Source organism: Podarcis muralis, chromosome 7 (genome assembly GCF_964188315.1).
Source record: "Podarcis muralis chromosome 7, rPodMur119.hap1.1, whole genome shotgun sequence".
Taxonomy (NCBI): Eukaryota; Metazoa; Chordata; class Lepidosauria; order Squamata; family Lacertidae; genus Podarcis; species Podarcis muralis.
Window position 1 is genome coordinate 74,310,519 of NC_135661.1, and position 27,895 is coordinate 74,338,413.

A 27,895-nucleotide genomic window follows, 5' to 3' on the forward strand; every position below is an offset into this window, starting at 1 on the left:
CTTGGCTCAGCAGTATGGTTGTTGATGACAGAAGCAAATCCTCGATTTCCTTGTCTCCGTTGCACAAGCAGGGAAAATGGGAAAAAGCTCCGTCCAAAAGAAGCTTTGCCTTTAGTAGTAGAGTTCTTTGTCCCACCAACCTGGAGGAAGGGAAATTTTTTACGGTTAATTTGCAGAATTTGTATCCTATCCTTTGGCCCCAAAAGGCTCTCACAGCCGCATACAAAAATAAGTCCCCTGCCCACAGGCTCATAATTTAAGAAAACAAGACAAATGAGGGGAAAAGTAACAAGATGGAGGAGAGAGAAAGCAAGCCGAGAAACAAGTCCTTAAAAATTCCAGCCAATGTCAGTGTCGGTTCTGGCTGTCTTGCACTTCGTTCAGATAAAAGGCGAGTAAGAAGTGTAGATTAGTATATGAAATCACACATGCCATGCAGAAGGTGGATAAAGACAAGTTTAACACTAGAACTTGTGGGCCTCCAATGGAGCTGAGTGTTGGGAGATTCGGGATAAATAAAATACTTTATGGAAATAAAATACTATGGAACTCACTCCCACAAGAGGCAGTGATGGCCACCAACTCAGATGGCTTTAAAAGAGGATTGGGCAAATTCATGGAGGACAAGGCTACCAATGGCTTCTGTGTCCTACAACAGGAATTCAGAAGCAGGCTGCCTCGGACCGTGGAGAGAGACCATTGCAGGCTTCCCTCACAAAGCCCAGGGAGCTGGAGCATCACATTCCTGCCTGCTGTTCTGAGTGCTGCTTTGGCTGCCAGATGCAGGACCAAGACCAGAAGGTTGACCCAAAGGTCAGTAGCCACAACAGGGCAGGAGAGTGTGTCTGAAGACCCACATGCCATTTCTACATTGGCAGATGCAACAGGTGAATTCTCTTCCCCCAGTTACTTACTTCCAGGGTGTCTCCGGACTCCCAGCTTTCGGATTTCATCATAGACGAAGATGAGAAGGCCATAGGGTAGCGGCACCAGCCACCACTGGAATCTAAGCAGGAAAAAGGGTGTTCAGTGCTACATTGCTAAGCCAGCCAGCTGAGCTCAATTATCGTTATGTTGGGTTGGCCCAAGGCAGATAGGAAACCATTCTCAAAAATGTAGCATCACTAGCAGGACAAACAAAGGGAGGGGAGTCCAGGAGCTACATATAAGTGTTTCAATGCATTTCAGAAACAAAATCCTTTCTCAAGGATACCGTAAATATGCAAATAACCTTGGGAAAAGGGTAACTGTTGCAAAATAAAAGCAGAGTGAAATCTCTTTTGTAATCTAAAAATTAACCAGAGATTTACCAGTACAGTGGTGCCCCGCAAGACGAACGCCTCGCAAGACGGAAAACCCGCTAGACGAAAGGGTTTTCCGTTTTGGAGGCGCTTCGCAAAACGAATTTCCCTATGGCCTTCCTTTGCAAGACGAAAGCCCATAGGGAAATCTCCGGGACAGCGGGGAAGCGCAGCGCGTCTTCCCCACTGTCCTCGGACCTCCTCCGAAGCCGGGCGGCGGCGGGGGGGAACACCTCCTCCCGCTGCCCGGCTTTGGAAGGATGCTCCGAAGCCGGGCGGTGGGGCGGGGACAACACCTCCTCCCGCCGCCCGGCTTCGGAAGGATGCTCCGAAGCTGGGCGGCGGGGGGGGGGGGAACACCTCCTCCCGCCGCCCGGCTTCGGAAGGCTGCTCCGAAGCCTGGCGGGGGGGGGGGGGGCGGAGAGGTTTCTCCGCTGTCTCGGAGGGCTTTTGAAGGCAGGCGGGGGGGGGGAGCAAAGACTTTCGCCCCCCGCCTGCCTTCAGAAGAGGTCCAGGACCTCTTCTGAAGGCTGGCGGGGGGCAAAAGTCTTTGCTCCCTCCTGCCTGCCTGTCCCGGAGGGCTTTTGAAGGCAGGCGGGGGGGGGAGCAAAGACTTTCGTTCCCCGCCCGCCTTCAGAAGAGGTCCAGGACCTCTTCTGAAGGCTGGCGGGGGGCAAAAGTCTTTGTCCGCCCTGCCTGCCTTCCCAGGGGCTTTTAAATCACCCCGGACAGCGGAGAAGTCCTCCGCTGTCCCAGGGCGATCTTAAAATGCCGCCCGCCAGCATTTTAAGATCGCCCCAGACAGCGGAGAAGCCCTCCGCTATCCCGGGGTTTTTTAAAATGCTGGGGGTGGGAAGAAAAGCCCTTGACCCCCCCCCAGCCTTCAGAAGAGGTCGGGGGACAGACTGTCCCGGGACCTGGTCTGAAGTCGGTTTCCATAGGAACGCATTAATTGATTTTCAGTGCATTCCTATGGGAAACCGTGCTTTGCAAGACGAAAAACTCGCAAGAAGAAAAAACTTGCGGAACGAATTAATTTTGTCTTGCGAGGCACCACTGTAGATCTCAATTTGCCCTTTGCTGGCCTAGGAGATGCTTCCACTAACAGAACAAAGCTGCTGGGCTGCTGTCCATGGTGCTGGGTGAAAGAGAGCCCTATCTACTGTATACAGTGGCTGTGCTCATCTGCTTTCCAGCTTTCAGGCTAGCATGGAGAATTAGGAAGGTGAGCTGGACGGGTGAGTTAAGTGGTGGCATCACAACTCTGTACAAGGTGATGTCCTAAGTCATACCAAGTCAGGCTACCTTGCTCCATCTATCTGGAGGTGCCATTCGTATGCTGCCGGACATCTCCAGTTGGCATAGCAAAATGGTCATGGGTGATGCTGACCAACAACATCTGGATGGCTCTCCAATGATTGCCATCAGTTCAAAGAAGGCCACTAGCTTTATTAGATCCAGCTGCCCTACTCTCTTCTACAGAGTATCCTCCACTGGTGTTTTTTTTTGGAGTGGAGTGGAGGGCTAAATCTGCCCTATGGAGGCATGTGAGGTCTTACCTTATAGGCATAAAGTTGAAGATGTTGGGCATCCCAGGGCAGTAGCAGAGGAAGCAGCCCAGGCAGAGCTGGAACACGATGGCTATCACCAAGACTTTGTTCCTGAAAAGGGAAGGGTGTGTTTCAGGGTGGGTGGCGAATGTGGCTTGGTTTCAGCGAAATAGGTAGCATGATTGAGGGGAGATGGGGGCAGGGTGCTTCTATCACAATAACTTCTGTTACAAGAATGGAAAATGCAGCATATTGTATAGCACAGAACCATGTTTGGCTTGGAGATTCGTTCGGCTCCCACGTACCGGAAGAATCCCTGCTGGAAGACAGAAAGGCGTCGCGTTTTGCGGATGAGCACGTCGGCGATCTGGCACATCTCAATGCTGATGAAGAAGACGGTGTAGCAGGTGTACTCCTGGTACAGGCGCTGCCCAAAAGTCTGCAAGGGGGAAGAATCGATCAGTGAGGACAGAGTGATACTTGGCTATCTTCTGCCCTCTCTCCCTGCACCAGCTGCACTCACCAGCCTAGGGGGCCCAGTGGCGCCTCCTGCAAGGGAAAGGCTGGGCTTCCCAATCCCTACACAGGATCTGGGCTCTGATGGAGAACCTGCAGCCTTCTACGTGCTGTTGGGCTGCAACTCCCTACTGTGGGCTATGCTGGCTCCTTTCTGAGTCATTCCAGGCAAATGACAGGGAGCACTTCCATTCAGGCAGACGGGGCGCTGCTCCACCAACCTCAGTCTGCCAGCCCCCACCTGCCTCCCATCTTATGTGCAACCCGCCCTGGGTGTTGGTGTGCCTCCTGCTCGGTCTCAGTGCTGCCTCATGTGGAACTGAACGAGGAGAAGGAGGAGGAGGACAAAACCAGAATAAGCTGGCTCTGCCTGCCATTGGATCTCTGGCTCCACCTACTGCTGGCCTCCCTGCCTTACGCCCTACCAGTCCTCAAGGGCACCAACCACCACTGATAAAATACTATACAGCCATACCTCTGGTTATAGATGCTTCAGGTTGTGTTTTTTCAGGTTACGGACCTGCCGAAACCCAGAAGTACTGGAACGGGTTACTTCTGGGTTTCGGTGGTTGCGCATGCGCAGAAGTGCCGCATCGCAAGCTGCGCATGCGCAGACGCGCCACTGCAGGTTGCAAATGTGCATCCTGCACGGATTATGTTCGCAACCCGAGGGTCCACTGTATATGATTTTAGTGATTAGCTGCATCCTTGAGGATCTAGGGCAAACCTTGATGCTTTAAACCTACTCTATCTCTCCATACACAGACGCAAAGTTCCTGCCTGGTTTGGGCAATTTAAAGTTGTTGTTTTAAATAATAATTTAACTGATAATTCAATTAAACATTGTGGGCCACATTCATCACACTGTGATTTCCAGCAGCTGGCATTCAGAGGCTTACCGCCTTTGACAGTGGAGGTATAGAATTGTAGAACTGGAAGATATACACAGGCATCATAGCAAATCAACGGTGCTCTTTGTGGCTTCTCAGTCAGCTGGCTAAGTGCTTCAGGACCCTTGTTCTCCTCAGGTTTCTTTGTCTTTAAATGGGGCCGCCTTTCAGAGACAGGACTGTCCCCAACAAAGTGGGACATCTGGCCATCCTGCCTGGAGGCCAGAAGCAGCATGTCTCCTCCACTCACCCACTCTTGTCCGTAGCTATCCTGAACATCTTGGATATGGTCGTTCTCCCAGGCTGCCCGAAGGCCCACACACTTCAGTGGGTACCAGCCTTCCTGGGCCATGGCAGTGAAGTAATCGGTGAAGCCAGCAAAGGACTGGATGGCTCCTGTGTGGCAGGGAAGCACAGGGGAGTTTGTGTCAGTGGGCGGCCAATCCCAAAGGCTGGTCCATTAGAGCACATGGAGCCACTGCCCCCCTGACCCAAGCTTCCCCCAAACATTCCCAACCTGCCTGCCTGGTGTAGTGGGCCTGGGGTTTTGGGAAGGGCCGTGGACCTGCTACCATTTCTGCAGCAGGGTCTTGGCAGCATCCCTTTCTCCAGAGTCCCAGGGCCACCCAAATCAGCATGAAAGGGGAGCTTTTAAGCCACTGGGAAGAAGTGTTACCACCTTTCTTGCTGATTGGAACCAATCGGAGTGAAAGGAGGTGAGTCGGCCACAGAGGATTGGCTCCTCGGGTCAACCCGGAGAAGGCGTGTGGGAAGAACAGCAAGGAGAAGTTGTTCCCTTTGCTCCAAAGATGAGCACTGAAAACAAGGCACTTCAGTTTCAAGAGAACAGTGTACAGTGTAACGTACAGTTGACCTTTATGGGGAAAAAACAACTTTAGTGACTCCGAAAGAAGAGCAGCTTCAGATCATTCCCCTGCGTGCACTTGCACAGAAAATAGTAGCTCTGGATCAGGGTTTCCTAAATTTGGGTCTCTAGCTGTTTCTGCACTACAATTCCCATCATCCCTAGCTAGCAGGACCAGTGGTCAGGGATGATGGGAATTGTAGTCCAAAAACAGCTGGAGACCCAAGTTTGGGAAACTGATCTAGATGAAAGGTGTTCTGTGGAGATCTGCATGGATGTCTGTAGTGGATCCCTAATTATTATTGTATAATTATATGTTTATTTATAATCTTAGAAGGTTGTATAATCTCAGAAGGGGCGTGGCTGTGAGGGAGCCTGGCTGCTCTCATCATGAACGGATCCTAAGCTTCTGAATTTGCTGCTGCACAACTGTCCATCACTGCTCAGATGATGTGCCTTTCTCCTCCCCACGGGATAAGGCATGGTGGGGCAGGTATCTAAGCCAATTCCTGCCACTCCCTATAGAAGCTCCACTCCACATGGAGCCCACCTAGGCTTCCCTGCCTTGTCTCACGCAACATAGCTTGCTCTCCCCCCGCTTTCCAACCTCTAGGCTCCCCCCTTCCAGCTCTAATACGCACCGATCTGGAAGTAGGAATAGACCGCTAGCGCTTCGTTGACCAGGCGGTCCCGTCGAGGGTTGCGTGGTTTCAGGTGCATGATGTCACTCTCAGCCCTTTCATAGGCCAGGGAAACTGAGGGGAACTGAGAAGAGAGATGAGAAAGGTTTTGGTTTTGGAGTTGGGGGTCGGAAACAAGACTGAGCAGCCCTGGGAAAGAGCCTCTGCTGGATTAGTGTTGGCCACTCACAATGTCTGTGCACAGCTCGATAAACAGGATGGTGATACAACCCAGGGGGAGTGGGACACTGACAGTGATGTAGATCAGATAGGGCGTCAGCTCTGGGATGTTCTTGGTTAGGGTGTACGCGATGGATTTCTTGAGATTGTCAAAGATCAGGCGCCCTGAAAGGAAGAAAAGAATGAAAGAAAGATGGCGGTGGGTTTAATGGATGACTCCTGTTGTTGAGCTGGGATTTCTTCCATCGAACCTTTCTGGATGTTGTCTGCGGGTCCCTTCCAGGCCTGTGATTCTGTGCCCAGCAAAGTTTGGAATCTAATAGATGAAGCTGTTGAGCCAGTCAGACCAGCCTCTTTGTAAGGAAATGGCCTTAGCTGGCCAGTTCAATGCTCTCATCAGCATCTCAAAGAGTGAGCCTTGTTGCCATAGTGATAGCAAGAGGATGATGCTGTCCAGGTAGGGGGCAGGCACAGCACTGTGTTCTCATCAGCTTCCCAGAACACAGGATCAACTTGCTATGTGACCACCCAGCCCCTAAATGGTACAAACTTCTGCTGTCTTGCATGACACACAGTCAGGGTTCATGCATACCTAGTAGACCCCTTTAGACATCCCTGGCTAATTGCTAAGATCTCCGGAGGAGGGACTGCTTTTCCATGATTACTGGAATGCCACCTTCTGACACTTAGGAAGCGGGTCTTCTCGGTGGTGGCACCTACCTTCCAACACTCAGTTGCCACCATCAGATGCTGATATATGACCCAAAGGCACTAACCCCCCCCCCCCTTGTGCCACAGCCTCCCGAGAACAGACCTTGCTCGACGCCAGTGACGATGGAGGCGAAATTGTCATCCAGCAGGATCATGTCAGCAGCGTTCTTGGCTGCGTCGGATCCGGCAATGCCCATTGCCACACCAATGTCAGCTTTCTTCAGTGCTGGGGAATCATTCACCCCATCTCCTGTTACTGCCACAATAGCACCCTGCGAACAAGGAGAGAGAGAGAGAGAGAGAGAGAGAGAGAGAGAGAGAGAGAGAGAGAGATGGGCCTCCTGCAGATGGGTGTTTTATTGCAGGTGCATGCTGTTAATACATCCGCGACACAATCTTAGCACATCCGTGGTGCATTTACCCCATTCTTGTTTGTTCTTTTATGTTTCCCCAGTGATCCCACATTTACTGCTGTCCTGAGCAGGAACAGGGGACACGGGTGGCGCTGTGGGTAAAAGCCTCAGCGCCTAGGGCTTGCCGATCGAGAGGTCGGCAGTTCGAATCCCCGCGGCGGGGTGCGCTCCCGCTGCTCGGTCCCAGCGCCTGCCAACCTAGCAGTTCGAAAGCACCCCCGGGTGCAAGTAGATAAATAGGGACCGCTTACTGGCGGGAAGGTAAACGGCGTTTCCGTGTGCTGCGCTGGCTCGCCAGATGCAGCTTGTCACGCTGGCCACGTGACCCGGAAGTGTCTCCGGACAGCGCTGGCCCCCGGCCTCTTGAGTGAGATGAGCACACAACCCTAGAGTCTGTCAAGACTGGTCCGTACGGGCAGGGGTACCTTTACCTTTACCTTTACTGAGCAGGAACAGTGCAACAAAAGTGGGAGATAAACAGACCAGAACATTTTTGATATACAGTGGTACCTTGGGTTACAGACGCTTCAGGTTACAGACTCCGCTAACCCAGAAATAGTACCTCGGGTTAAGAACTTTGCTTCAGGATGAGAACAGAAATCGCGTGGCATCAGCGGGAGGCCCCATTAGCTAAAGTGGTACCTCAGGTTAAGAACAGTTTCAGGTTAAGAACAGACCTCCGGAACGAATTAAGTTCTTAACCCGAGGTACCACTGTAAAAGGTTGCAGCAGGAAGTTACAGGATGTGCAGTGATTGGCAAAGAAGCAGTGTGACCGCCCCCAAAACTTTTGCAGGCACAAACATTATTGAAAGTGGGATTGTGTGTGACATTATGAGCAGAAATCATCACTAACGTGCAATAGAAAGGATGTCTGGATGGGTTCATTCAGGGATCTACAGATGGAACCTGCAACAAAATGTTGCTGTATGGAGTTCAGAGTCCCAGCCAGCCAGTCCTGCCCTTTTCCAGGATATTCCATTCCATTCCCCCCATCAAAAGTCAGTTATCATTCCATGTGGACTGAGCATGCTCAGTTCTCATTGGGCTGTCTCTGGACAGCTTAGTTTCCCCTCCTAAAATTTTTTATCCTTCTGCACACCTTGAGGCTTCCTCAAGTGCTTTGTCTTGTTACACAGATAGTGTTATTTTTGATGCACAAACATCAACACTCATGCCTGAAGACTGGAAATGGAGGGAATGATAATCGTATGAAGCAGGTGATCCAAATTCACCGCGCCCACAATACCTTCTGCAGTTAGGGTTTTGTGCCCCTTACCAATTTTTGACAGCTTTCCACAATGATGAGCTTCTGCTGTGGGGAGGTGCGAGCAAAGACCATCTCTGGGTGCATTTTGAGGATCTCCACCAACTCCTCGGTCTCCATGTCTTTCAGCTGGCCCCCATTGACTACACAGGCTCGGGCATCCCTGGATGCCGAAACAGAGAAAAGGAGAGCCCCAGGGTCACATACATAGACAGGGCCTTTGTAGTGGCTGCACCAATAATTGTGGGGAAAGTGGCATGGATGAGCCCTTTTCTGATTGCCTTTTTGCTGGCTGGTCAAGACATTCTTATTTCAGCAGGCTTCTGCCTACTAAGTTCATTTTGACGTGTGATCAATACCACAGTTGTTTCAGTTGGGTTTTCAATGTGTATTTTATGGATTTGTATAGTTGCAAAACACTTTCCATTTTACATTGTCCTGCAATTTTACATTGCTGAAATCTGCCCTGAGTGATTAATTGGCACTAGAAGGGGTGAGACAAAAGTTTTTTTGTATAAATAAAGAGCCTCAAGTTTTCAAGTGAGAGCCTCTCTTCATTGACAAACAAGATGTAGAATTGGTGTTTTCAATGCTGGACAAACACAGCTCTGTCCTTCCTTTGTTTCAGTGTGGCTGGCTTACCATATTTTGAAGGAAGTGACCCTCCTGTATGGTGATTATTATACCCAGAGTCAAAAGTCACCTAACTGCACTTTGGGATACTTCTGAGCAGGGTGGATAAAATAAATTATTTTTAAAAAATAATTTAAAATATCAGATTTTAGAAAATGTAAATCGGATTTTTTAAATAAAATGCTTTTGGATTAAAAATCTTTCTAAAGATAGTTTTCTATTTAAGTTACATTATAGTCCAAAGGCTATTCATTAGGAAATAAGAATTTGTTTTAAGTTTTTCATGTGTGCTAAAACTCAGTCTAAGTTTTTTTTTTAATGTTTAACCACATCAGTTAACAAACATGGATACATATGCTATAATGTTATTGTTTGAGTTAAATAAATTGTTTAAATTGTTATTAAGGAAATGATTTTTTCTCTCCTCCCAATAAAGTACAGCAGAAAAGTTGTCCCAATATAAACAGTTAACTTATTAAACCTCACAATAATTTCATAATTACCTCTGTCTATGTATTTCTAATAGTACAACCAATCAGTAATTTTTGACACAATTGTAAAAACTACTCTGAAAATTTATTATTCCATAAATGAAACTTTCATCTGGTTGTAAATATGAAGGTTATACCAGCAAGAACAAGTCTTTCTGTAAAAAAAGAGATTTAAATCAAGTCTTACTGACTAGTGATTTGAATCGTGATTTAAATCAATTTGATTTAAATCAAAGCCACGCTGCTTCTTTTTTAAAAAAGTATCTTTATTAATTTAAAATTAAATTTATTAATTTAAAATTAATTTAAAACATTTATGAAAAACATATACATACAAGTAAACAAACAAACATACAAACAAACAAACAAACAAACAAACAAACAAATAACAGAAAAATCAAACAAACCACCACACTATAAGATATAAGAAGATTAATATAATTATCATCATATATACTGCTGGTACAAAGCTATGCTGCTTCTGAGGCAAAGCGCTCTGTGTTTAGATACTCACCGCTTGTTGACCTGCTCCACGGGAATGCGCAGGCGGGTGGCGATATCTTCGACCGTTTCGCTGCCCTCAGAGATGATGCCCACACTGGCAGCTATGGCCTTTGCGGTGATGGGATGGTCTCCTGTCACCATGATCACCTGGAGAAGACAGGGCAGCGGTTCAAAATGGCCGTTCCTGCCTGAAGTGATCTTTGGTTGTCGTTGCATCAGCACAGATCGAATAAGCCTTACTGTAAAATGCTGACGAGAATGTTGGTCTAGGTTCAGGGAGGCACCTGCACTCTACATTTAAAGCACAATGAGACCACTTTAAACTGTCACAGATTCCCCAAAAGAGTCCTGGGAACTGTAGCTGGTTAAGGGGATGCTAGGAGACGCTTCCCACCACAAAACTACAATTCACAGAGTGGATTGTGGGAATTGCAGCTCCTTGAGGGGAATAGGGGTCACCTAGCACACCTCAAGACCCTGAACAAGCTACAGTTCCCAGGGTTGTTTGGGGGAAGCCAAGGAGTGTTTAAAGTGGTATGATATTGTATGGTGCAGATGGGGGTCCTGGATTCAAATCCTAGCTCATCCATAAAGCTACTTGGGTAGCTGACCTTGGCTCAGTCACAGTCCCTGAGGAAATACATGTAGTTTTAATGTCAGGCCCCTGACCTTATTTTTTTTTAAAAAAAGCTTTCCCAGTGAATCAGAATTGCATCATTTTATATTCAGGAATGCTCAGTCCCTGCCTCTAATTTAATTATTTATTTAATGATAGTTTGCTTTATTATTAAGCTTATATCCCACCTTTCCACCAAGGTGGCACACATGGTTCCGCCCCCCCCCCCCCGACGTTCATCGTGACTGAGTGGGGATTTGAACTCTGGCCTCTCAAGTCCAAGTCTGACATTTTGACCACTAACCCACACTGGCTACATACCACTGCAACTCTATATATGACTAACGACCACTAGAGATATCATCCCTATTGCCCATACAAAATGTAAATTATTATTTTTCGCCAAGATGCTTGTTACTAGGGATGACTTAAGACATTTTGCAGCCTGCAGTGCAGAACAAGATGGTGCCTGCCCCCCAGCCCTGCATGCCTCCCATTTCCACAATCAGAAGCTGTCTGAACTGGCAGGTGACTCTTATTCCAGTATTCCCAACGTTGGATCTCTGTTGTTGGACTACAACTCCCATCATCCCTGACCATCGGTCCATTCTGGCTGAGGCTGATGAGAGTTGTAGTCCAACAACATCCAGGAGACCATGGCTGGGAAAGGCTGCCTAACACTGGTGACAGGATAGTGCGGGTGCAGAACAGACTGTGTCCTACCCTCCAACAGAGGGGAATGGCATACAGTCTCAGGAGAAATGCTGCCGCTCCTCCCAGCATCTGCCACCTGAGGCAGTGACCTCACTCTGTCTAACGATAGGGCCGGCCCTCTTGGTTGCTGCTAATTCTTCCAATGGAGCCAGAAACACTCCGGAACACCTGGCAGCATACCCGGATGCCAGCGGTGCGGCATTTCATGACAGCGTCGGGCACGGTGGCTCTGGGTGGATCAATCATGGAGATGAGGCCTGCAAAGCAGAGCCCACTGGTGGGGAAGTTCATCTCGTCGCTGTCAAAGTTGTAGCCGCGTGGGAACTCGCTCTGGGGAAGGTACAGGTGGCAGAAGCCTGTGGGGAAACAGAGAATCACGGTAAGGCCTCTGCCAAGGGTGGACACTTAGAGGCACTGTCAGAAAAAGAGGAAACATATCACCAAAGAAGAGGACATGGATCTGCATATAATCTTCATATGGTAATATTTTCCTTTTCAGTATTTTTTCTACTAGGTTGTGTGCCACCTTTGGAAGGGAGTGGCAAGGTAGAAATGCAATTAATAATATGTAGAGATGTGCATTTAGAAATAATTGGGCCACATCCACACCATACATTGAAAGCGCTATGCACTTTGAAGAGTCATGGCGTCCCCCAAAGGATTCTGGGAGCTGTAGTTTGCTAAGCGTGCTGAGAGTCATTCAGAGACCTCTATATTCCCCCACAGAGCTACAATTCCCAGAGTGGTTTAACATCCAAACACAGGGAAATCGGCTCTGGCTCCACCTACTGCTGGCCTCCTGGCCTCCTACCCTTGTAGTCTCATTGGACACTTGCTTAGGAAGGTCATTGCTCAGGGGCAGAGCACCTGCCTTGCATGCAGAAGGTCCTAGGTTCAATCCCCAGCATCTCCAGGTAGGGCTGGGAGAGATTATTTATCTAAAACCTTGGACAGCAGTTGCCGGTCAGTGTAGATGATACTGACTTAGATGGGCCAATGGTCCAACTCAGTACAAGGCTGCTCAATGTGTTTCAGCCAGTTGACATGCCAGTTGCCAGGATCAGCACAAGTACTGGGCATCCTCAGGATGAGTGCTGGGCGGCTTGGAGCTGTCATTGACATTTCCCACAATGCCCTTTGAAGTTCCAACACCCCAAGCCTTTGTGGGAGAGTGAAATGGGGACTCCATATCACTCCTGAGAGCACTGACACTGAGAAAATCCACGAGAGGGAGAGAGAGTTTTGCTAAGTGTTCCCTCAAATCTATACAGCTGGCTCTGATGGTACCTCAGAATACAGACCTGGGCTTTATCAGGTCCCAAGTTCTACCAACAGCACACCCACACCCACCCTTCACCATCCCTACTTACCCAGGACACGCTCGCCCAGACCGCCAAGGTCCATGTAAGCTGTTTGGAAAGCCTCCTTCCACTGTTCGTCGAGGGGCAGCTCTTGACCCTTGATCATGATGGTGGAGCAGCGTTCCAGGATGCGCTCCGGAGCTCCTTTCATCACCATCAGGTAGCGCTGGTCTCGAGGGTCGTCGAGCTCATGGATGGACAGCTGGAGCGAAGAGAGGGAGCAGGAGACTCAGGAGGACTCGTTCATAAAAATACGCCCTGCATTTTAGCCTCCTTTCTTTTGCCCTCTCATTGGGGAGAGTGGGGCTGAGGCCTAGTCTGGGCACACGGCAGACAATGGTGCCATCAGGGCAGAACTGGGGGGGGGGGGGGCATTCTGCAGAAGGATCACCCCCAAACGCAAGAGGGGTGGGCTTACGACATGTTGAAGTAAGCGATGTCATAGGCACTGCTATTCAAAATCCAGAGTCCAAAATGAACTAATGGTACACACTGACAGTGGAACTGGTAGACTGCACCGCTTCAGGATGTGGGTAGCATGTGAAAAACAAACAAACAACAACAACATCTCCCCACAAGTTCAATACAACAACGAGCAAATTAGAGAGAAAGCTTCAACCCTGAACTTCTCATTGCAGTGCTAAACTTCTACTCGCCTGAAGTTTTTCTTTTTTTAAAAACAAACAAACATCCCCCATAGGGGAACATTCAAAAATGCGACCTTGCATTCTGAAGCGATGTAGTCCGCTCCACCACCTTGGCACTCTAGCACAGGGGTGGGGAACCTTTTTATATTTAGACCAAGGGCCACCTTCCCTTCAAAGCAACCTTGTGGGGGCTGCATGCCAGTGGCGGGTGGAGGGCTGAGGCAAAATCAGGAGCAGCAACCCATGTAAATGTTTCCTATATCCTTCATCTATGCCAGCAAGGGGCGTTATCAGAGGTGAAGCTTGCTTTGCAGGCAGGGTTGGTGAGTACAGAAGAGAGCTGGGTCTTTATGGGCCAATGGGCTGCCTCAGAGTTTTCTGTAGTTCATTCTGAGATAACTGAACAAGGGTGGCTGAGGCTGGCAAAGGCCTAGTCAGCCCTCGGGAGCAGAGTCAGCAGCTGACCTGGAACTTGTTGGTGGAGTTGAAGGGGATCTCGCAGGCTTTCTTGTAGCGCTCCCGGTACTCCATCACATTGCCCAGGGTGATCTCGGAGAACTTCAGCAGGGCCGTCTCTGAGGCGTCTCCGATGACGATCCGCTGGGGTCGGATGCCAAAGAGAAAATGGACATAGGTCAGTACAGCTGAAGTGCAGCACCAGGGGCGAGGAGAGAAAAGGCACATTTTAGGACCAGCCCTGATGTGATCTAGAGACACTTGTCTCCACAAAAGGGACCGACAAGTTTACTTACAGATTGGCTGGAGATGGAAGAGTCTCTGAGCATAAGAAGAAGGCAACCTATTGCCACACATGTAGGATTGGTGGGCAGGGCGTAGGCTCCTCCAGGCTTGATTTGACACAAACAAGCACCAGAGATACAGTCTTCCCCCAACCCTGGGTCCTCAGATGCTGTTGGACCACCTCCCATCATTCCTGGGCATTTGCCAAGCAGGTTGTGGACGATGGGCTTTGTAGTGTTTTCCCTATATGTTATTATATTGTGAATCGCTTCAGGATGCTTTATGGGAAGCAATTCACAAATAGAACAAAGAATAATAGTTCAACAGTGCCTCTGTCTGCTTATCAATGGATTTGGTTGATTCAGTATTATATGATATTATTACTCCTTAAGATTCATTCCACGAATGAGAGTAATGGCTTTTATGTTATTCTGTGTTTAAAGGCTTCTATTTTTATTGTACCAGCCTGATGTGTAGTTGTGGTGCTGTTGTTGCTGCTGTTTAACCCAATGATGTGTTTTCTTTAAGTTGCTTTTCTTGCTTTAATTAAAAAGTATATTATTATTTTAAACGAATACTATTTAAATTATTATTTGAAACATTAGCTTCAGCTAAGTTGCTGTATTGTGTGCTTTTGGACTGCACATTTAGGAGCAGAAATGTATCCCAGCCATATCCTATTGCTCTTCCTTACCTTTGGGACAGGGACGCTATCCTGGCCTGATTTGAAAAAGGCGCGGTTGCAGAGGCTCACCACTTTGCAGAGAGCTCTCCACGTCTCAGAGGACTGATCAAAACTTTGCCCTGGAAGGCACAAAATGAGACAGAGTGAGGGGAGGTGGCACTAATAGTTTTTTTCTGTATCAAACGGCTTAGGACCGAGTTATCCAAAGGATTGCTTTCACTCATATGAACCAGCCTGGGCCATGATATTAGCCCCAGAGGCCTTGCTCACTGCAAGCATTTAATGATTCGAATGAACTGGTATGTTGGTGTCCATTATAGTTCAGATATTATTGATTTGTTTGAGGTGCCTGTGGTCCCTGCCCTTTACCCAAGAGTCCCAGGGAGGCCAACCATTACATTAAAATAACAAAAAATTGTCCAGTAGCACCTTAAAGGTAAAGGTAAAGGTACCCCTGCCCGTACGGGCCAGTCTTGACAGACTCTGGGGTTGTGCGCCCATCTCACTCAAGAGGCCGGGGGCCAGCGCTGTCCGGAGACACTTCCGGGTCACGTGGCCAGCGTGACAAAGCTGCATCTGGCAAGCCAGCGCAGCACACGGAACACTGTTTACCTTCCCGCTGGTAAGCGGTCCCTATTTATCTACTTGCACCCGGGGGTGCTTTCGAACTGCTAGGTTGGCAGGCGCTGGGACCGAGCAGCGGGAGCGCACCCCGCCGCGGGGATTCGAACCGCCGACCTTTCGATTGGCAAGCCCTAGGCGCTGAGGCTTTTACCCACAGCGCCACCCGCGTCCCTTACGTAGCACCTTAGAGACCAACTAAGTTTTTTCTAGGTATAAGCTTTTGTGTGCATGCACACTTCTTCAGATACTCTGCAACAGAAGTCACCAGATATATATAGAGGGAGGACATAAATCTGACATCAGGAATCACAAGACTGAGAAACCAGTAAGAGAACACTTCAGTCTCCCAGGACATTCAATACAGGATATCAAAGCAGCTGTATTATTACAAAAGAATTTCAGAAACAGACTTGAAAGAGAAGTTGCTGAATTACGACTTATTACTAAACTGAAAACAATGGAGAGACCTGGTCTGAATAGAGAGATTGGATTCTTGTCTCATTACACATGCTAAAGCTATTTTTGGTCATCTGCATACTATTTTTTGCTTTTTCCTGTAGGACTAATTGCAGTAATTAAAAGTCGTCAACAGGTTTACCATACCCATTGAGTCAATCACCCATCTCCTACTACCCTTCTGAGAAATTCCCCACCCTCCCTCTATATATAAGGGTCTGGTGATTTCTGTTTCAGAGTATCTGAAGAAGTGTGCATGCACATGAAAGCTTATTCCCAGAACAAATTTAGTTGGTCTCTAAGGAGCTACTGGACTATTTATTTATTTATTTATTTATTTATTTATTTATTTTGACTGTGTCAGACCAACGTGGCTACCTACCTGAAATTAAAATAACAATTGACATGGTGACATTACATGGTGGTTTCTGACATCAAGGAGCAGGTTTCTGACTGTGTTTGGATATGATTGGTCGTGCTGGGTGGCAGGAGGAGGGAGCTGGCAGCCATGGTCACCTGCTGGACTGCTTCTAAGTAGGCAGGCAGGCAGGTGGGGGCTGACTGGGAGAAGACTGAAGATGGTGGAACAGTGCCCTATTCACCCTAATGGACCAGCCTCCACCAATAGTCATGGATGATGGGAACTGTAGTCCAACAACACACATATTCCTCATCCCTGATTTAAATCAATTGACCCTGCCTTTCCTGGCCAACCCTATCCATTAGTCTCTCGGACACAAGTGCCTCTGGCCCAGCATTTGTGAAGCCCAGACTCTGCACCTGACTGATCTTCTGTGGTGTCCGCTGTATGGATCTGGTTGTCAAACCAAAGGTGGGAGACAGTCATGCGGTTCTGGGTGAGAGTCCCTGTTTTATCAGAGCAGATGACGGAAGTTGAGCCCAGCGTCTCAACGGCCTCCAAGTTCTTCACCACACAGTTCTTCCGAGCCAAGCGTTTGGCTGTGAGGGAAAGACAAACCTATGAAGAGAGAGAGACAAAAACAGAGAGATGGAAATGTAGAAAACTTCAGCTGAAAATATATATAATGAAGGAAAGGTTACCATGTTTCAGGGGCTGCATACACACTAGAACACTAAATCACATTTGGAACACATTTCTCCCCTCAAAGAATTCTGGGAATTGTAGTGTATCCCTCATAGAGTTGCAACTCCCAGCAACCCTGGACAAACTACAATGCCCAGAATTCCTTAAGGGGCAAAATTTGCTTTGAATGTGCTTCAGAGGAATAGCGTGTGCGCAACATTCATTAAAAATGAGCAAGAGGGGGCATGATAAATCTATGAAGATTATGCATAGTATGAAGAAAGTGGACAGGGGGAATTTAGGTTTCTCTTTCTCATAAATTTGTAATTCTGAGGCATCCACTGAAGCTGAATGTTGGAAGATTCGGGACAGGCAAAAGAAACATGTTGGGGGCCACAGGTTCCCCACCCCTGCCCTAAAACCGAGGGAGAGCGATACTTACAGTGACAGTTGCCAGAAGGCCCTCGGGGACGTATGCCACCACAATGGCCATAAAGAAGACCATGGCCTTAAGAAAGGGGTATCCAATCACCATGGCGACCACAAAGAAGGTGGCCCCAAAGAAGATGGCCAGACCAGCAATGATGTCGACAAAGTGCTCTATCTCGATGGCGATGGGCGTCTTCTCATTCTCCACGCCCGAAGCCAGGCTGGCAATGCGCCCAATGATGGTACGGTCCCCAGTGTTAATGATGATACCCGTGGCTGTGCCTGTGAGGACACAGGGAGATAAACAGAGCTGGTACGGGTTCATAAACATGACCCCCCTCCAAACTTCTTTAGGTAGGGGCGTGTCCAGATGGCCAGGCCCCTCACAGTGCTTTCTTCACAATGGGAAACCATTTGTAAAGACTCTGTGTGGATTTGGGCCAGGCCCTGCCAGCTTTGTAGATCACGGGAAGCAGCGATGGTTGAGTAGCTTTTAATGGTCCTCCTGCTGCCTCACTCAGGATGAAGGCCCTCAAGAAAAGTGGTCAAGGACTGCATACTGGCAGTGGGCAGGGCCAAATCCCAAAGCAGGACCATAATATAGATATATGCACTCCATTCACACACACACACACACACACACAAAAAAAAAAAACACACACTCCTCTCTCTCTCTCTCTCTCTCTCTCTCTCTCTCTCTCTCTCTCTCACACACACACACACACACACACACACACTGTCCACCCATTCATACACACTTGGACACCTTCCTACCTTCTAAGCACATGGTAGAGAAGAAGGCAATGTTTCTAGTTTCCAGGGGGCTCTCGTGGGTGCACTCGGGGGCTCTTGTCTGAGGCTCTGATTCCCCAGTCAGAGAGGAATTATCCACCTGAAAGGGAGAGAGAGAAGCGTGATGCATGCATGTGGCTATTTGCCATGGACTGCCTCTCCCCACATGAACTGACATGGTCCTCACCGAGATAATCATCCGAGGCCCTTCTTTGTTTGCCCTCTCCATGGGACACAAGAAGAAGCCTTTTCAGTGGTGGCCCCCCTGCTTGTGGAAAGCTCTCCCCATGGAGGCATACCTGACACCATCTTTATGTACTTTTATGTTATAGGGAAAGATTTTTCTCTTTATCTGGGCTTTGGTCCTTAATTTGAAGGGTGGCATGGTGGCCTCTATTAGAGGGGCATATCTGCATAACTGTGTTTTTAGCTTTCTCCCTTGATTTTATAAATTTAATTTGTTTTGCGCCACTCTGTGAGAAAAGGGACTAACAAATATTGATATTAATATCAAAAGCCCTTGCCTACCCCTCGCTTTCCTCCCTGAAATTTACTCTCCTGCTCCAAGCTGGCATTCCAGAAAGGTGGGTTTTATCCAATGTTTGTTAGCCTCAGACCCTTGGAAATTAAAGGACACCATCACCTTAGGCCCATCAATTTCAGTGGGTGTATTCTGAGCAGAATTGAGTTGGGTACAAACTCTGCTTGTAACAAACAGGTGAGTCTGGACCCCTGGATAGGCGAAAATCCGTTGGCAGGGAGCGATTTGTTTAGGTAAAAGCGACTGGTGGGAGAAGGGGGAAGCACTGTGCTGCAATTGCATAGGAGAAAGGGAAGGGTGAAGCCCTGTGCTTCTCTGCTGCAACTGCGTAGAAGTGGCTATCAGGATTCACATGCTCCAAGTGACCAAGCAATGCGTCAGCTCCCTTCCCAGTCCCATCTTGTCCAGCACTTTCTTCTCACAGTGGCCAACCAGATGCTTCTGGGAAGTCCCCAAGCAAGGTTGTAGCCTTCTCTCATTGTCTTTCTCCAGCAACAGGCATACTGCCTCAGGTAGTGGAAGTGGTACATAGCCATCATACGTTGTAGCCATTGGTAGCCTTGTTTTCCATGAATTTATCTACTTCTCCCCAGGGAAAAACAAATCAGACTTTATGGTTTGCTTCATCCAGGAGAGGGCAGCAGAGGCACAAGCTACGAGAAGGTAGGTTTTGCTTAGAATTTCCCCCTTCCCACAAAGGTCTTGTGTACCTTGCAGCCTTGCGAGGTGATAATCCTGATGTCTGCTGGGACTCGGTCTCCCCCTTTGATCTCCACCAGGTCTCCCACCACCAGCTGATTGGCGTTGATCTGGAACTTGTCCCCATCTCGAATCACTGTGGCTTGCTGTGGTCGGGAGGAACAAGAGTCAAACGTTAAAACTTGGAAACCTATAAATCAAACCACACCTCCAGATGGGACTATTGTAATGCGGGGTGCGGGTGGCGCTGTGGTCTAAACCACTGTGCCTCTTGGGCTTGCCGATCAGAAGGTTGGCTGTTCGAATCCCCACCACGGGGCGAGCTCCCGTTGCTCTGTCCCAACCTAGCAATTTGAAAGCACGCCAGTGCAAGTAGATAATTAGGTACCGCTGTGGTGGAAAGGTAAATGGCGTTTCCATGCACTCTGGTTTCTGTCGCAGTGCTCCGTTGTGCCAGAAGCAGTTTGGTCATGCTGGCCACATGCCCTGGAAAGCTGACTGTGGACAAACATCGGCTCCCTCAACCTGAAAGCGAGATGAGCGCCGCAACCCCACTGGACTTAACCATCCAGGGGTCCTTTACCTTTACCTATTGTAATGCACTGTATTTGAGCCTGCTGCCATGATCATGCAGCACCTCTGCTGAAATAGCAGCACTGGCTGGTAATTTGCTGCCTAGCCATGGCTGTCTACACATTATGGCTTATTCTGGTTCCAGTGTTCTCCCACTGCTGGTGTTTTTGAAGCTGAATAGTCATGACATTAGCCACAGTCCATAGGTGTCTTGTAGCTATCTCGCAGTTTACCCATCAACATCTTCTGCCTCATCCCTTTAACTGAAGATGCTTGGGATCAAACTTATTATTATTATTGTTGTTGTTGTTGCTTAGTCGTTTAGTCGTGTCCGACTTTTGGTGACCCCATGGACCAGAGCACGCCAGGCACTCCTTATTATTATTATTACTCCTTATTAATAATTATTATTATTAATTAGATTTATATACAGCCCTTCATCATAAGATTTCATAGTGGTTCGCAGAATAAAATACAGGATAAAAACAAGTTTAAGGTTCCTGCTTGGTGCAATGAATTCTTCCTTCCATATGCTAATAGAAACTCTTCCTCAGAAGATAAAGAGAAGTCAGGGAACTCTGAATTCCCTCATTTAATTGATCTTAACAAAATAAGTTACTGACTACAGAAGAAAGCACTCAAAGCATGAAGTCTGCTGCTGAGCTATGATTTCTTTTCTTCAACTATTTGGGTGCAGCAGGAGTAGAAAAGATCATTCCTCTAGTTTCCCATGGCTATTTTTCATTAAAAGAAACAAAGAAAGAAAGAATGAACTTGGAATTGCCAGTTTCACTCCTACAACTTACAGGAGCCTGATCTGTGGTTGTATGTGCACACCTGTGTGTAAACCTGGCCTGATCCTGCGCTGCCTTCAGCCACATTTGCAACAGCAGTCATCCAGGAACTTTCCCCTTACCTGCGGCACTAGATTCTTGAAGCTCGCAATGATGTTGGTGCTTTTGAATTCCTGGTAGTAGCCGAAGCAGCCGGTCACAACCACGACAGCAATGAGAGCAATAGCCAAGTATAGCTGTATGGGAAAGAAAGCAAAAAAGGGCCTATGGTCTTTCTGTAGTATTTTGTAACTCCAGCAGCTGTTACTCCTTCAGTTTCCATTTTAAAATTCCGCGTTTATTGGAGCATCACTGCTGGGTGACCTGAACCTCACAACCTTTCGCTCACCAGTTTTATCTCTCGCCACTGTGCCCTCCTCATAGCATCCTTTAAGTCAGGGATGCAGAGGGGTATGGGCAACAGGGCCCTCATAGGACTCCAGCTCCCATCAGCCCCAGCCAGGATGGCCAAAGCTCAGGGATGATGGGAGTTGTAGTCCAGTCACACCTGGAGGGCCTACAGCTTCTCCCAGCCCTGCTTTAGGCACTTACGTTGTCTGCACTGGTGAGGTCACCTTGCCCGAGCTGGATGCCAAAGGCAATGAGGCAGATGGCTGCTGCCACCCACATGAGGCACTGCAGCCCCCCGGCCAGCTGGCGGGCAAACTTCACATACTCAGGAGTGCCCTTGGGGGGCTTCAGCTCATTGGGGCCATCACGAAGAAGGATCTCTCCTGCCACAGTGCTGCTCAGGCCCTGGAAGTAGAGAGAAGCGGAGGCAGGACCATTAGAAATACTTCCCCCCAGGACTGGAGTTGGGGAATAGACAATCCTGAGTCCCTAGCTTGTCCTCTGCTTTGACAGTCCCAAATATTTGGGTCCAAGAAGGCTACCTCCCTGAAGTGTAGGTGGGTTCCCACGAGGCAGGACAGAGTGATAACAGGCAGAACCTTTATTGAACTACATCACTGGGAAATAGAGTCAAAACAGCTGCTTATACAGTGGTACCTTGGGTTACATACACTTCATAACCCAGAAATAGTACCTCGGGTTAAGAACTTTGCTTCAGGATGAGAACAGAAATCACGTGGCGGCGCAGCAGCAGCAGGAGGCCCCATTAGCTAAAGTGCTGCTTCAGGTTAAGAACAGTTTCAGGTTAAGAACGGACCTCTGGAACGAATTAAGTATGTAACCAGAGGTACCACTGTATACATTTCTGTAAGCCTGGGCCACTCCCACTCCCAACTTGATTGGCTGTCTAAACTTCCAGACTGCGAATCACGACTCAAGAGTTCAAGGGCCAATTGCAGGGGTCCAAATCCTGAAATGTTCTGTGATTGGACAACATGTATCGATTTAGAACAAGGCGCTCAGAATCCTTAGTCCAGACTCAAGCTCAGGCAAACACAGACCACTGAATATACAACACTCCCCAAAGCCCATTTGATGGCTGTGCCATACTAGGAGGCAGTAATGCTTCTCAATCAACAGTTTCTGGAAGCTACAGGAGGGGAGAAGGCTCATGTTCTCAGCTCCTGCTGAAGGGTTTTCCCACAGCTATCTGGGTGGCTGCTGTGAGAACAGGATGCAAGATTACATGGGCCATTGGCCTGATCCAGCAGGCTCTTCTTATGTTCTTTTACTCCCAAGACTATGAAGCGCCTTCCAAGGAAAGCATGAAAGCAAATGCGGGTTGTGGTGGGCGGAAAGCTTCTTCAACTTTTCTTCTACAAAAATGCATGGTTGAAAAAAAAAAAATGCACCTTGAGATCAAATCTCAATATGGCAAAAGAAATGATTTCAAACAGATTGTGTTTTTAAAAGTTCTGACACAGTAGCTCAATATTTGCCAGAAGAGCTGGGGCTTTTAGCCAAAAGAAAACGCAACAATTGAATTCTCTTGGAAATAAAGTTAGTTGGATAGTTTAAGTACAGTACTCCTTCTTACCTAAGAAGCATAATATAAGGTCCAGAGGTAGCATTATTATCAATTTAAGGGGGGGGGTGGAAGGTTCGCAGGCTAGGCAGGACTTGTTCACAAATTTATTGGCAGCTGCATGAATTATGATAGCTAGAAATGGAAGGGGCAAGCAGAATATAAAATAGGAAAATGTTATAAAGAGGTGTGGGGATATAGCTATTAATGATAAATTAAGATGTGCCATTAAGGTAAGATGGGGCATACACAGGAGAAATGATTTTGAGGACATATGGAAGGTGTTTGTAGAATCTGTACTGTTAAAACAGAAAGGGGTCAAACAATTGCAAGAGGTGTTGAAATTTTGGGCGGTTGGAATTGTTGGGGGTGCACATTTTTATTCTTATTTATTTTGATTATTACTTTGTCAAAATAAGAAAGAAAAAGAGAAAAGAAAAGAAAAGAAGAAAAAAGGAAAAAGCATAATATGCCACTGACGTTGTGAGGTAATATGCGTTCTGAAGATGAACTTTGACATTTTGGACACATTTTTTAAATCCCTGTAGTATTTTGTTTCAACACTAGATGGCGCACAAACATTCAGATCGGGAGGACTAGTTGTAACCCCTGACAAGAATACTCCACCACACTCAGATTGTCGCATATCCCCTCTTTAAACTTGCGGGCATCACCTTGGTGACGCTGGTCCGATGCTTGAGCTCCAGGTCTTCTATGGACAACTGGTGATCGTCCTAAAAGGGAAAGCAGACCCAAGATGAAGAGAGAGTGGCTTCGGAGGGGGGAGGGAAAGGGATATTGGGTGGCAGGGACTGCCTGCAACTGCTGCTGCCTCACAACTACCACATAAAAGGTAAAAAAAAGGAGAGAAAATGTAAAGGGCCCCTGGATGGTTAAGTCCAGTCAAAGGTGACTACGGGGTTGTGGCGCTCATTTCACTTTCAGGCTGAGGGACCTGGCGTCTGCCCACAGACAGCTTTCTGGGTCATGTGGCCAGCAGGACTAAACAGCTGCTGGCGCAACAGAACACCATGATGGAAACCAGAGCGCATGGATTTACCTTCCCTGTTTATCTACTTGCTCTGGCGTGCTTTTGAACTGCTAGGTTGGCAGGAGCTGGGACAGAGCAACGGCAGCTCACCCTGTCATGGGGATTCGAACCGCCAACCTTCCGATCGGCAAGCCCAAGAGGCTCTGTGGTAAGCCTACAGGAGCCCCTCAGAGCAGAAGGGACCCCACCTTAAAGCAGCTGCCGTCCCCGCCAAGGTCACCCAATGAGCTTGGTGGCTGAGCAGAGATTTAAACCTGCGCCCTTTGCCAAGTCACCATGTTGCCTTTCCAGATAACAAGTAACAATGGCAGCAATAGATAGGGTGGTAAATATGATAAATAAATATTCTGGAAGTGTGACTGCAAGCAAGGGCCTTTCCTCAGTTGCCTCTCTGTCTCACGGAATAAGAGTCCCTTTGAGAACGTCTGAATCAGCATTCAGCCACCCCGGCTTACCACATCCATCTCTTTCTTCATACTCTCCAACTTCTCTTTCTTCTTTTCCCCTTTCTTCTTCTTCTTGATCTTGACATCCATTTCCCCACCAGGATGTTTCTCCATTTCCACCGAGTACATCTCGTACTTGTCCTGAAGCCAAGGGCGAGGGGAAAATAAAGAGAGATTTGTGAACTTGAACTGATGCACCATGGCAATGCAATCAGCTGAAACTTTAGTTGCGGGGAAAGGCACCCTGCACATGCTCAGAAGCACATCCTTTTATTAACCGCAAGGGGAAGGAACTTATGAATAGAGGCATTATCATCTATTAACTGCTGGGAAAAGCACTTCATACATGCTCAGAGGCGCTGTCTTTCATTAATTGCTGGGGAAAGGGTACTTTGCACATGTGAAGAGGCACTGCCTTTCATGAATGGGGGAATGCAGTTGGCACAGGCTGAGAGGCACTATTAATGGGAAGGAAAGGCACTTCACACATGTTCAGAGGCCCCGTCCTTTATCGTATTTTGGAGCTGAAACCCAACAAGCAGAACAGATATCTCCCTTGCAGTAGAGACTGAATTCAAATTCGACAAGATAGGAGATTTTCTCAAAGTGAGGGTTCTTGTTAGGGCACCCTTTCTTTGTGCCCGAGGAACTGGGTGGTGGTGGTCACGAGCTTGGCTGGATCTGTTCCTCAGCATAAGAAAAAACAACCACAACTCGAGTGGATTAATCTGCCTGCATTTGCATAGGAGAACAACATCAGTAGTTCTAAGCTGGGGGGGGGGGGCGTCCTTTCTGTGGGTTGGATGCAGTTTACTCCAGGGGTAAGCGGATTTAAGATTGCAACCAAAATTAATTGAACCCTGGCCAAAGCACAGGTCAGCCCAAATCAGTTCAATTGGTTCAGGATCCAGGATTTTTAAACCCTGCCGATTTCAGTGGGATAATGTACTTGACCCCCCCCTCCCATTTAACATGTGGGACGTCTCTCTTTCTCTCTCTCTCCTCTCTCCCTACACATAGCAATTCTCTCAAGATTTCTCTTCATATTCTTCTCTCTAGTTGGGAGAGGGGTTGTTCGTTGATATTAATTTTTTTGTACTGTATCTTTCTTTTTACAGTGGTACCTCGGGTTAAGTACTTAATTCGTTCCGGAGGTCCGTTCTTAACCTGAAACTGTTCTTAACCTGAAGCACCACTTTAGCTAATGGGTCCTCCTGCTGCAGCCGCACCACCGGAGCACGATTTCTGTTCTCATCCCGAAGCAAAGTTCTTAACCCGAGGTACTATTTCTGGGTTAGCAGAGTCTGTAACCTGAAGCGTATGTAACCTGAGGTACTACTGTATATCTTTTTAGAGTTATGTGGAAAATGTTCCATTTGGTTGTTTACTTTTTGGTGAGTTTTATTTATTGTTTATGACTACTTTCGTTATGTTTTTTTTTTTAAAAAAATGCACATTTTTTCATGTTGTAAGCCACCTTGAGCATGGTTTTAACTATGGAAAGGTGGCATACAAATAAAAAGATTTATTAATTAATAGTTATGAGGTTTAGAAATTTTTTTAACGCCCCTGCCGGAAGCTGAGATTCTGCTCAGGTGGTTGGATTCCTATTTCTACCCTATTCTATGTTCTGCTGTGAGTTCACTGCCTGGATAACCCCAGGATATGTGAAATGCCTGGATAACCCCAGGATATGTGAAATGAAGCCAAGCGATGAAATCTTACATCTGTGCAAGACTCAACAACTGGCTCAACTTCCTAAACCAAGAATGACGGAAACTGTATTACAAATTGTCATGATTGTTCTCAGCCTTGCTATGTCTGTCGGCTGCCACTGATTCAACTTATGCAACATCTAATCTTCTATATGGGTGGTGCATCCACAATTAACAAGAAGGACTAGAACCCTCACTTTGCCTAAACGCATGCATTGAAAGGTGGCAACACCTCGCCCTGTTGGCTCTCTTTCACTAGCTAGATGTCGAACACGACAGGGTGATTTATAAGATGCCAAGGGCAGGAAGAAGCAAAGCTGCCAATTTCACCTTCTCACTTTCCACTCTTCTTTTCAGCTCTCCACATTCCCACATCACTTTGCCTGTATGCATTTTAATACAAACTGTACCCTAGTACGGTCAAACCTTGGTTGTCAAACGCAATCCATTCCAGAAGCCCTTTCAGCTTCTGAAATGTTTGACAACCGAGGTGTGGCTTCCGATTGGCTGCCAGAGCTTCCTGCACTCAAGCGGAAGCCGCGTTGGATGTCTGGCTTCTGAAAAGCATCCGAAAACTGGAGTATTTACTTCCACATTTGGGAGCCGAAACATTCCAAAACGGAGGTGTTCGCGATCCGAGGTTTGACTGTAAATGCAATTCTGTACACAACACTTGGCTGGAGAACTGCATTGAAAAATTCAGAGAAGCGAGAATTTCAAAGTAATTGCTGCATTTTAGTTTTCATGGAGTTGAATGTTAGGAGGATTTCCCTTTAAATATGAACTGGGTAGAATTTCTCCCTCATCTCTTGTCAAGGGGGACCTTTGGAAACCATCATAGCAGAGTGCAGGTTTAACTCTGGCACTGTTGCTTTTCTGCAGATTCGTGCACGAATCGAGTGGGTAGGGTTTTCCAGAAGACTGTGACACCAAGAAATGCAGAACTGGAAGGACCACATAGGACATTTAGTCCAACTCCTGATCAATGCAGGGATCTTGCAACTGCAGCATCCCTGACTGATGATACTTCCAGTGCTTCAATACTTCCAGTGAAGGAGACCCTGCCATCTTGCAAGGCAGTCTGTTCTACTGTCACACAACTCATTCCATTAGGAAGTTTCTCTCAATGTATACTAGAAAGCTCCTCTGTTGCCTTTCCCATACATTCAGTCTCTTCCTGTCCCTTGAAGTAGCATTAAACAAGTCATCCCCCCACTTTTGCATGACAGAATTTCAGAAATTTCAAGGCAGTTATCCTATCTCCTCTTCATTTTCTCTTCTCCGAAAGCAGCCAACTCAACTGTTCTTCATAGAACTTGATTTTCCAGATTCTGCGCCATCTTTGCTGGTCTATTTTGCCAGCCCCGTTATATTTATGCAATAATAGTGAATTAGTGGTGGGTCCAGGTTGGGCCATCCACAAACCATTCTGCTTTATTAGCTGTTCTGCAACACCTCTCCAATGTCACTGCCACCAGGAGGGCAGTTCTTGCGCTGTAACAGTGTAACAAAAGTGGAACAACCTCCCCCCCCCCCCACAACAGAACATTTGCGGTATGAAAAATTACCAGACTTCAACTGGTAACTACGGGGCTTCAGTGTTTGGAAACCAAGTGGTATATCTGCCCTGAAACATCTGCAGCCACAATTTGTATTGGAAGTGGGGTCACGTATAATGTCCCTGGTCCCACCATGATCACAGATCATCAAGAATTCACAAGAAAAAGGAGGCCAGAGATGGAAACCGAAAACCTCTGTAAAACGGTGGTGTCTAGGTGAAAGCAGAAGTTCCTTACCGCCTTCCCCATTTTGATTCCTTTGGGCCTGGTCTTCTCTAAGGCCAACAAGACAGACCCGGGTGGGTCTCAAGTGTCTGAGGCTGTTGCAGGTGCTCTGTGGCTCAGGGAGGGTAAACGGTGACCCCTCTTGGGTGTCCCCCTTTTATCAATTCCTCTGGGTGCCACCTTGTCCCTGGAAGGAGAGGGGATGCC

General features: G+C 47.6%; 1 protein-coding gene across 1 annotated transcript; it reads right to left on the minus strand.

The window, feature by feature from the left end:
• On the minus strand, positions 1–27,895 carry ATP4A (ATPase H+/K+ transporting subunit alpha). The gene is made up of 23 exons (XM_077932128.1): positions 27,701–27,895; positions 24,199–24,330; positions 23,367–23,426; positions 21,309–21,512; positions 20,840–20,953; positions 19,362–19,496; positions 18,093–18,210; positions 17,332–17,600; positions 16,625–16,823; positions 14,774–14,883; positions 13,804–13,938; positions 12,701–12,893; positions 11,511–11,686; positions 10,011–10,147; positions 8,385–8,535; positions 6,797–6,965; positions 5,993–6,147; positions 5,764–5,887; positions 4,508–4,653; positions 3,157–3,290; positions 2,861–2,962; positions 915–1,006; positions 1–140 (listed from the first exon to the last, which is right to left on the minus strand). The coding sequence occupies exons 1-23, from the start codon at positions 27,710–27,712 to the stop codon at positions 112–114; spliced, it is 3,096 nt and encodes a 1,031-aa protein (XP_077788254.1). The 5' UTR covers positions 27,713–27,895; the 3' UTR covers positions 1–111.

Excerpts from the sequence above, each read along its gene's own strand:
- ATP4A (XM_077932128.1), bottom strand. Across the intron at positions 12,894-13,803 it reads ACTCCACCAACAAGTTCCAG|CTGTCCATCCATGAGCTCGA; the intron begins GTCAGCTGCTGA and ends TCTTCGCTCCAG. Across the intron at positions 10,148-11,510 it reads GCCGCACCGCTGGCATCCGG|GTGATCATGGTGACAGGAGA; the intron begins GTATGCTGCCAG and ends TGTCTTCTCCAG.